Source organism: Megascapheus bottae, chromosome 11, assembly GCF_031878675.1.
Source record: "Megascapheus bottae isolate mThoBot1 chromosome 11, mThoBot2.hap1, whole genome shotgun sequence".
In the NCBI taxonomy this organism is placed as follows: Eukaryota; Metazoa; Chordata; class Mammalia; order Rodentia; family Geomyidae; genus Megascapheus; species Megascapheus bottae.
The window spans coordinates 63,991,869-64,002,676 of NC_143519.1; the positions used below are offsets into that span (position 1 = coordinate 63,991,869).

Genomic DNA, 10,808 nt, shown 5'->3' on the forward strand with positions numbered 1-10,808 from the left:
CTAGCAAGTGCTAAGGCCCTGAGTTCCTATCTCAGAACTGTCAAATGCTAGCGTCTCACATCTGTAATCCCCAGGAGGCTGAGATCTGAAGACATAGAAATGTTGCCAGCTTGGGTCTCAGTGGGCCAGCAGCAAGCCATGCTGAGTCTCCCTGCCTGTCCCTTAGCTTGCACTGTATCTGCCTTTGGTTTCCCCAAAGCAGCCGAGGCCAGTCTCCTGCCCACTCTGCATGTGCCTGCCTCCTCCGGAGACCTTTCCTTTTCTAGCTGTTGCCATAGGAAATGGTCCAAAATCCTCTGTGCAAATGGTTATGGCTTGTGTGCTCTGTCCCTTCTCCTCATGGTCTGAGAAGGGATGGCAGAAGTATGATGTGGCACCCCCAGGCTACCTGGAGTGCTGTCACTGAGTTTGCCACGATTTTGGCTACACAGTGGCCTGGGGCTCCCTCAGGGCTGAATCTACCTTTCTGATCAGCAGGGGAGTGTTTTTTTTTTTTTTTTTTTTTGCCAGTCCTGGGCTTGAGCTCAGGGCCTGAGCACTGTCCTTGGACTTTCTTAAGGCTAGAGCTCTATCACTTGAGCCTCAGCACCACTTCCGGCTTTTTTTGTTGTTGTTGTATGTATGTGGTACCAAGGAATCGAACTCGGGTCTTTGTGTACGCTAGGCAAGCACTTTAACCACTAGGCCAAACTCCGGGCCAGCAGGGGAGTTTCCGACCTGGTGTTCCCCCGCTCCTGGGAACTATTCATTTAAATGTAAGGTCACTTTTTATTATGTATATTGGAAAATGCTTATTTTTAGTTACAATGTAATCTGGGAAAGACATGGTCATAAGACATATACACAATTAAGTTTTAGTAAAAGTTTTGTAAACATAGAAGCTAAGTTAACATTTATACAACAAACACCTTTACATACATGACTTCCTAGAAGCAGCTCACTCTCAGTGCCATTTTAATACCTGACCATGAAAAAAAACTACGACATTCTATAAAGGGTGAAAATGCCTTCAGGCATGTCAGGCTGTACCATAACACCATAACACTTGCTCTCTGTCTTTAAATGCATATGTCCATACAATTTTTTGTCGGTCCCAGGGCTTGAACTCTGGGTCTGGGCACCATCCCAGAGCTCTTTAGCTCAAGACTAGAGCTCTACCACTTTGAGCCAAAGCACAACTTCCAGTTTTCTGGTGATTAATTGGAGATAAGAGTCTCACTTCCTACCCAGGCTGGCTTTGAAGCATAATCCTTAGAGCTCAGCCTCTTGAGCAGCTAGGATTACAAGCATGAGATAAATAGATCCTAGCATTATTCTAATATTCTTATATAAGAATTGTATGATCTATCCACTTATCTAGGCTAAAAAGACTTAGGATATATCATAAATATATTAACTTCATCTCTTTCATTTCTATTCTTACTTAAGGTATCTTTGTTTTGATTCAATTTTACAAAAACATACACACAAAAAGAAGCCACGAACCAGTGGCTCATGCCTATAATCCTAGCTACTCAGGAGGCTGGAAGTGAGGACTGTGATTTGAAGCTAGTCCAAGTAGAAAAGTTAAAATAACCAGCAAAAAGCCAGAAGTGGGTGGCTGGGAGTTTGGCCTAGTGGTAAAGTGCCTGCCTAGCATGCATAGAAGACCTAGGTTCGATTCTTCGCTACCACATACATGGAAAAAAGCTTGGAAGTGATGCTGAGGCTCAAGTGGTAGAGCTCTGTCCTTGAGAAAGTCCAAGGACAGTGCTCAGGCCCTGAGCTCAAGCCCAGGGCAGGCACACACACACAAAAAATCCAGAAATGGAGCTATAGCTCAACTGGTAAAGTACCAAACTTGAGAGAAAAAGCTAAAAGACAGAGATAACAGTTTGGCTCTGAGTTAGAACCTTAAAATGCACATGTATGTGCACACATGTGAGCACACACAGGGATTAATTTTTTTTTCTATTCAGTCAAGGGAAAAATAGTGTAAGTGAAATTTCTAAAGCAACAAGCTAGGACAAACTGTTATCCTGCCCATTGGGAGAACAATTTCTATTTTTATTGCTTATTTCAATGCTTAAAATGATGGTTAATTATGGAACAATTCCAGACTGCCCATAAGAGGTGAGGAACTTGGCTTCCCTGGTCAAGATACCTCAAGTAGCAGCACAGCACCTGACAACACAAAATAGATTTAGCGGTTTGCTAAGTAGATGACTGTAACTTTACATTCCTGCTCATGTGCAAAACAGGCCTACTAGACTAGTCAAACAATTCTGACTTTTCATGATCATACTGTAATAGAATTTAAAAGTATAACAAATACAATTAAGGGTTTCTCACTCTCATCTCCAATCCGACCCAAAGTCAAATTGTGGGTAAACAGGGCCAAGCTCTGGTGGCTCACACCTGTAATCCTAGCTACTCAAGAGGATCTGATATCTGAGGATCATGGTTTGACATCAGCTCAGGTACAAACGTCTTTGAGACCATCTCCGATTAACCAGCAAAAAGCCAGAAGTGGAGCTCTGGATCACATAACAGAACACCAGTCTTGAGCAAAAAAAGCTAAGGGAGTGTAACTAGGCCCTGAGCTCAAACCCTAGTACCAGCACACATGCATACACACACACACACACACACACACACACACACACGCACATGCACAAACACAAACACACACACACACACTGTGAATAAACACACAGCTTGTTATCATCATAGTTCACATTTACTGTGGTAAAAGCCAAAAAACTAAGAGCTAAGTAAGTACCCACATCCTACCTGTGAAATGTGCTGGGCTCTTTCATGACTGCCACTGCATTTTCTTACAGGGCCAAAGCTCGCTCAGAGTGCTCTGTGTACCAGGATTTTCTCATATCCTTTTACACAGAAGACCTAAAAATTTAGGCCTACATGTGAAGAGTTAGACAAATTATGTACCCAGAAAGGTTTCGATACACACCTGATGAGGGAAAAGAGGAATTATCCAAACGGCTGAATTGTGGTGTGAGGACATGAACAGAGAGAACTAGTATTTTGCAAACCCATGTGATAGTCCAAGCAGAATGTACTAGTGAACTGTGTTCACAAATACAAAATTAGTTGTACATATGAATCTGAGCACTGGAAATCATACTCTTCATCAGACTGTTAAGTGGCTCACCCTTTAATGTTACAAAACAAAAATATGTTTTGAAGTATGGCCTCCACTGAATTGTCAGAAGACTGATGAGCAGGTGTTTCATGCCTGTTATCCTGGCTACTCAGGACCTACTGAGATCTGAGGATCATGGTTCAAAGCCAGCCCAGGCAGCAAAATCTTTGAGACTCTCTTTCCCAATTAACCACCAAAACTGCTTGAAGTAGGAGTGTGATTCAAGTAATTGAGTACTGGACTTGAGCACAAAAGCTAAAGAACCTTGAGTTCAAGCCCTATAATCATAATAATCATCATCATAATAATAATAACAACAACAATAATAATAAAATAAAATTGGAGAAAAAGTGAGTGCTGATCAAGGCCTACTGATACTCAGTGGAAGTGGGATATGATAAAAAGTGGAGACAGGCTGGATATGACCATTGTTTCTTGGCTTATAATAGTGACAAGGACCCTACAGCAGTGTGTGCCTAGACAGAAAACACTGCTACCTTCCAGCTGTGCCCACACACGTGGATAGCATTTCTGGCAGGACATCTGTGTGTGTGTGTGTGTGTGTGTGTGTGTGCGTGTTGGGGTGGGAGTGTCAGTACATGCCGTTACACAGGCAGTTAAACCCAGACATTTTTATTTGTACCTTGGAAAGCAAACAGGCTGCCCAGAAATAATAGGAAACTTGAAGTGTTTTATTTTGTGCTGTTTTCTTAAAAAAAAAAAAAGAAAGGAAAGAAAAGAAGGAAGAAAAAGGACAAAAAGAAATCTTCCTTGTTTCATCTGTATAAATAGTTTCCTTGGCAACAGTAGTTAACTTTAAACCTCTCATTCAAAAACTTCACAACTTCAAGTATTTGAAATGGACTTAAATCCCCTCCCTCCTTTTATTTTATATAATACAGTCTCTTGGTGACTGGCTGACTCATGAAGTTGAAGGATTTCTTAGAAAGGCAAGTTTCAAGTCTTGACTAATTCGTATTAGGACAAGTTAGCAATCTCTTGGTCAGTATGCATAGTTACAGTAATTTCTTCTGAAAGATAGGAAGTTCAGGAAACAGGTATACCTGTAACCATTCAGATCAAAGCACAAACAGCATTTAAAAAATAAATACCTAGCTAGGTACTGATGCCTATAATCCTAACTACTTAGGAGGCTGAGAGCTGAGGATCCTGGTTCAAAGCCAGCCCAGGCAGAAAAGTCAGTGAGACACTTATCTCCAATTAACCATCCAAGATGCCAGCAGCAAAGCTGTGGCTCAAGTGGTAGAGCACCAGCCTTGGGCAAAAAAAAAAAAAAGGTCAGGGATAGCATCCAGGCCTTGAGTTCAAGCCCCAGTACTGGCACCAGCAAAAAAAAAGAGAGAGAAAAAAAAGAAAGAAAAAAAAACCACAACCCTTTGGCACACCTGCCGTACTTTGATGTCAGTTCCTCAGCTGTTGTGCTCTGAAGCAGCTCTGCACTGCCTCCCACCAGCAACCTCTGTGGCCCTGTTCCCCTGACGCTGCCCCCGGAGGGTGACTGCTCTTTGTCACTTGTCATGCAGCCTCAAGTTTGATATCTCAGACTTCTCAGGCAATTTTCAGAAACTCAAATGACATTGGATGGACTCACTCTTTAAATCTTTTTTTAGTACAGTTTGGCAAATCTCCCAAATGAAATTCAACTCCTAAGTTAAAAAGTATGGAGCCAGAGATAGAGCTAAGTGTGTCTGGGCCTCTGGGCCGGATGGAGAGGCTCTGGGTAGCTCAGGGATGGAAGCCCCAGCTGTGCCCAGACAGAGAGCCACAGACACCTGTGGCTTGATTGCATGCAACAAGTTATTCAGAGACCAGGGCTCTCCAGGCCCCAAAGCAATCTGGCTGATAGGCTCTTTTGTAAAGACCAGGAACCCCTGCCCGCCCCCCCCCAGCCCTACCTCTTGGCCTCAGGAACCTTGGTGTCACCTCCACACTAACTCACAGTGCTAAAAACAGCAAGCATTAAACACGGACACCTGATCCATTCTGTTCCATCTTCTGCCTCTGAGAACTCCAACACACTCTCGATTGCAGGTTCGCTCTCTACCTGCTGATTTGAACTTCACTTTGGTTTTGGTTTTGAGCGACTGGGATATCATAAACTGTCTGTAGACATCACCATTAGATGGCCAAGTCACCAGGTCTGGCCCGCCCATTGCTGGCCTTGCTGGACCTGCCGGGGTCTAGCACCACCAAAGGAGGTGCATGCATCTCTGCAGCTGTGATCCCAGCTTGCTCCTCGTCTTCAAGTGTCACTGCTAAGGTGCTTTCCTCCAAACTGCTGCCCTCTGCCAGCAGCAGCGGCCCACTGTCCCCAAGCCTGGACTCCTGTGCGAGAGGCTGGCTGCTATTGTCTGTGGGGCTGGGGGCTGCAGGGCTGGACGCTGTAGGGGAGGACTTCACTACCGGAGTCTGCTGCTCCGCTGCTTGGTTGGCCCAGTTCTGTTCTGTCATTAGCAAGTGGTGGCCATTGTAGAACTGGGCCCGGTGGGCTCCGCTTTGTGCCTCATTCAGAGGTAATGTTTTAAAGTCTGCTGCTGGCACGGGGGGAGCCCCAGGACACCCTGCTTGTCCTATGGGAGGGGCAGGGTGTGAGTAGCAAGGTGGGAAGCCCACAGCCACATTAGGTGGGCCAGGGTGAGACACAAGCGGCAGTGGGTCGGCAATCCCCAGCCTGGCTTCAGATGCATCTGGATCCAAGTGGTTGGTGACCCCCTGTTTGAGCTTTTTCCAGCCCAGGTGGTAGATCTCCAGCATGTTGAGCACGAGGGACGCACAGGCCACTGCCAGCATGAAGATGATAAAGATGGTCTTCTCCGTGGGCCTGGAGATGAAGCAATCCACCGTGTTGGGACAGGGCCAGCGGTCACAGCGGTACAGTGGCTGCAGCTGGAAACCGTACAGGAAATACTGGCCTGCAATGAAGCCCACCTCGAAGAGCGTCTTGAAGATGATGTTGAAGACATAGGTGCGTAGCAGCGCCCCAGCCATGCGTACCTTCCCTCGATCGTCTCGAACCGGGGGTCGGTCCAGGGGGACGGTGCCGCCCAAGGGTTCCTGGGCCCGACCGTGGTGTGGGTTGTCTCTCCTTAGCAGCTCCTCCTCCCTCTCTTTCTTCTTCTCTTCCATGCGCACGATGTGCAGCACGTGGCCCAGGTAGATGAGGGTGGGTGTGGACACGAAGATGATCTGCAGCGCCCAGAAGCGGATGTGTGAGATGGGGAAGGCCCGGTCATAGCACACGTTCTCGCAGCCGGGCTGCTGGGTGTTGCAGGTGAAATCAGACTGCTCATCGCCCCACACCTCCTCTGCTGCGGCCCCCAACACCAGGATTCGGAAGATGAAGAGCACTGTCAGCCAAACCTTGCCGATGACCGTGGAGTGTTCCTGCGCGTTCTCAAGTAGTCGCCCCAGAAAGCTCCAGTCGCCCATTGCTCCAGATTCCTAACCTGGAACAGAACACTGCGCGTGAGGCTGGAGCTTAGGGCAGGGTGCATGGTTCATGCCTGTGACCCTAACTACTCAGGAGTCTGAGCTCTGACATTTCAAGGTTAGTGGTTTGAGGCCAGCCTTGGCAGACAAACTGAAGAGACTCATTTCCAATTACCCACCAAAAAGCAGAAGTGGAGTTGTAGCTCAAAGGGTAGAGTGCCAGCCTCGAGCCCAAAAACCAAGAAAGAGTGGAAAGGTCAAGCCCCAGTAATAGCACAGGTAGAGACAGGAAAGAAGAAGAAGAAGAAGGAGGAGAAGAAGAAGAAGAAGAGGAGGAAGAGGAGGAGGAGGAGGAGGAGGAGGAGGAGAAGGAGGGGGAGGAGGAGGAGGAGGAGGAAAGAAGAAGAAGAAGAAGAAGAGGAGGAGGAGGAAGAGGAGGAGGAGGAAGAAGAGGAGGAGGAGGAGGAGGAGGATAGAGTATTGAGATAGAAGTTGAGTATATCTTAGTGTGAGCCTCAAATCATCACAACCTGATTTATAATATTTAATACTGTATAATACTGTGAAAGTATGTTTAGGAAATGAGAAAAAATCTTACATATGTTTAATACAGATACATTCTTTCCAAATATCTGTGGCTCTTGTTGGTTAAATCCGCAGATAGTAAGGATCAAATATATTCCTATCAAACTAAGATCAGAATTGGTAAGGAGTGGATTTCTTACCCTGTGATTCTGTTTTTGTTTTGTTTTTTTTAAACCCATTAACTAAAATCACCTCCCCTGTCCCAGTCAATCTCCGGGTTCTCTGCAGGATGGGGCAGGCCTGGGCTGAGCCGGCCACGATCATCCTGTCTGAACCGGGGCTCCAGTCCAGCACAGTAAGGCATGCAGCTTAGTAACTGGAGGCTACCTTGTGTGTCCCCAGTGCTGTGCTAGGTCCTGGCTGCAGGCAGGAGTGAGAAATAGGGGAGGTCACGGGGCCCAGGGGGTTCTGGGCTCATGATCAGGCGCACAGGTGTGACTACACGGCCCAGCCCTCAGGGAGGGTTAGGTCAGTGCTCCTGGTCAGGAGCCTGTGCGCTGGACTGCTAGGTTCACGTCCACTCAGCGAGGGAGGGAAGGAATCCATGGACTCTTTGAGGAGGTGGCTGCTCAGGAGCTTTTATTACCACTGCACAGTGAGGGAAATCACCCCGGCTGAGAGAGTGGCACAGATCTCTAACAGAAGCAGAGACAAGGCCTTCTCTCTTCCTCTTCCTTTCCCCCCTCCCTTGCCATCCCTTCTCCTTTCCTGGTGTTGATAATAAGACTTCAACTCAGAGCCTCAGATCTTGCCTGGCTTTTTCACTCAAGGTTGGCACTCTACCACTTGAACCACAGCTCTACTTGCAGCTTTTTGCTGGTTAACTGGAGCTGAGTCTTTTGGATTTGTCTGCCAATGTAGAGCCCAATAAGCGATTCTTCAGTGACTGGGGGTAGAGCCCATGCTTCTCTTTCACACTTTGTTTAATTTAGGCTGCTATATATGCACATTTGTGAGCCTCCATTTAACTGGGGAGTGGAGGACTCATCAGAGCTGAGCTGGTGCTCATGCCATATCTTTGAAGCTCCAAAACCAGTACAAAAACCATTTCTTCCTAAGTCAGGATGCTCCAAAACCATTTCTTCCTAAGTCAGGCACTGTACTATGGGGACAGGATGCTCACTGCCCTCCCCGTATGTAGTCTGGACCATTCGGCCCTGAGCAGGTGCTGTCAAGTGTCTGGGCATCACTGCACAGGACAGAAGCGTAGCAGTGAACAAGTCCTGTTGGGACTGAAATACAGGCACCAAAATTCAACCATTATTGCTTGCATGTGCTACTTCTCCAGCATGGAAACCAGCCCCAGTCCAGATTCTCATCTCCAATTTCCTCAGGGGTGGCCAGCACACGTTCATATTGCTGGCCTGCGTGTGCTCTAGGCCACATCCTGACTAATAGCTGTGGCCCTCATATTCCAGAAGGTTCCCTCTATTCTCTATGACTCCACCTGCTAAGCCTCACATGGATCCCAAACACTACAGTCAGATCTCTAAACACTACAGTCTGGTCTCCCTTAGCCTGGATCCTGGGGACAGAATCACCCTTCCAGGTATGTGCACCCCTCCTTTTGATCTCTACAGGTAGACAGGAATATGCACTTTTGGGGGTGCCTGGAAGAGGCCAGTGCAGGTATTTAATGTTTCTTCCAGCTGCCCATTTGGCTTAGATGTGCACATGTTTGCTAGCAAATATTGACAGAATGTGCTGGAACCAAGGACTATGGTACAGTGAGGGAGAAGGTGCTTCTGTATGGCAGACTGGGCAGTGCTAGTGGCATCTTCCTGAAAGGCAGCAGGGTGGGGTCAACCTCTCCAGATTCCATTGTGGGCACCAATGAGAAACATGGACAGTTAAATGAAGATAGTGAAGAGACAACTGGGACATCTGTGCAGACCTATCTACAAGAGCCATTGGGTAGACCCATGGTGTGGTTCTGGTCTGGTGTGGCACTCAGAGCACTGGAGTGCCACCCACAGAATGCTACAGCTATCACTAGGTGCTCTGCCTAGGATCTGCCAGGCACTGGTGACTTACACCTATAATCCTAGCTACTCAGGAGGCTGAGATCTGAAAATCAAGATTGGAAGCTAGCCTGGGCAGAAAAGCTCATGAGACTCTTATCTCCAATTAATCACCAAAAATCCGGAAGTAGAGCTGTGGCTCAAGTAGCAGAGTGTGAGCTTTGAGCACAGAAGCTCAGAAACAGTGCTCAGGCCTTGAGTTCAAGCCCCAGAACTGGCATAAAAAATAATTATAGGAATAAAGCCAGGTATAAATGAAAAGCTATGGTTCATTTATAACTGTTAAAATGCAAGTACTTCATATAATCCATAGCTATGAGATGTGTATCAATCCATTAAGTTAAATATAGTTTTGTGGAGTTTTTTTGTTGTTTTTTTTTTGTTGTTGATCATGGGACTTGAATTCTGGGCCTGGGTGTTGTCCCTGAGCTCTTCAGCTCGAGGCTACTACCCTACCCCTTGAGCCACAGTGCCACTTTTGGTTTTCTGATGGTTAATTGGATTATAGGTGTGAGTCACCATGCCCGTCTTAAGTTAAATATAGTTTTAAGCACATTAATGACTTCAAGAAAAGCCGATGCTATAATCGTAAATGATAAGAGCATATGCATCTCTGGCATGCCATAATACTATATTTATAATCATTCAAAATTCATAACTGTGACTTCTATTTTCTGTGCCACTACTAACTTGATCTTGAACTCAGGACCTCAGATTTCTTAAGGCTAGTCTTTTATCACTTGACCCATACTTCCAGTATTTTTTATGGCTAATTAGAGATAAGGGTCTCATGGACTTCCCTGCCTAGGCTGGCTTTGAACCTTGACCCTCAGATTTCAGCTAGGATTATAGACTAGAGGCATCCGCATCCGTCTCACTTCCATTTTTGAAGCTCTTGTCTTTTTTTTTTTTTTGGCAGTTCTGGGGCTTGAACTCAGGGCCTGAGCACTGTCCTTGGGCATTCTCAAAGTTAGAGCTCTACCACTTGAGCTACAGCACCACTTCCAGATTTTTCTATGTATGTGGTACTGAGGAATCGAACCTGGGTCTTCATGCATGCTAGGCAAGCACTCTACCACTAGGCCAAACTCCCAGCCTCTAATCCTCTTCTTTTGTCCTGTCAGTTGTGGGGCTTCAACTCAGGGCCTGGGAACTGTCCCTGAGATCTTTTGCTTAAGGGTAGTTTCTCCCACTTTGAACCACTGCTCTACTTCTAGTTTTTCAGTGGTTAATTAGATCTAAGAGTCTTACTGGGACTTTTCTACCTGGGCTGGCTTTGAACCTTGAGTCTCAGATCTCAATCTCCCAAGTAGTTAGGATTACCACTGTTGCTCAGCTTTCTAGTTGTTTTTTAAAGTAGTTGATTGGCTTCTCTGTTTATTATGTCTTCTTCTTTCTGTTCTTTGTGGCCAGAGAAAGTGCACTAGACACACACAATAAGCTACACAGCTGGCCAGCTGTGAGGAGGTAAGGGCTGAAGAGGCAGCCCTAGCCACTAGTGTGGCATGAATGTAAATAAACTCCATGCTCTTGACTGAGAAATCCTCATGTTCCCCCCCACCACATACACATACACAAATAAGGTACAGTCTGTCTTTTAAAGTCTA

At 46.3% G+C, this 10,808-nt stretch overlaps 1 protein-coding gene across 4 annotated transcripts; it reads right to left on the reverse strand.

Annotated features, from left to right (window-relative positions):
- Window positions 1-5,284: 5,284 nt before the first annotated feature.
- Gja3 (gap junction protein alpha 3) lies at window positions 5,285-6,595 on the reverse strand. 4 transcript variants are annotated; one of them, XM_090341767.1, is made up of 2 exons: window positions 5,547-6,595; window positions 5,285-5,510 (listed from the first exon to the last, which is right to left on the reverse strand). In XM_090341767.1, exons 1-2 carry the CDS (start codon window positions 6,593-6,595, stop codon window positions 5,285-5,287), a joined length of 1,275 nt encoding a protein of 424 aa, XP_090197893.1. The 4 variants fall into 4 exon arrangements, with proteins under 4 accessions (XP_090197893.1, XP_090197894.1, XP_090197895.1 ...); XM_090341768.1 differs by having other exon boundaries at window positions 5,285-5,491; window positions 5,537-6,595; XM_090341769.1 differs by having other exon boundaries at window positions 5,285-5,451; window positions 5,509-6,595.
- Between the last annotated feature and the right edge of the window lie 4,213 nt (window positions 6,596-10,808).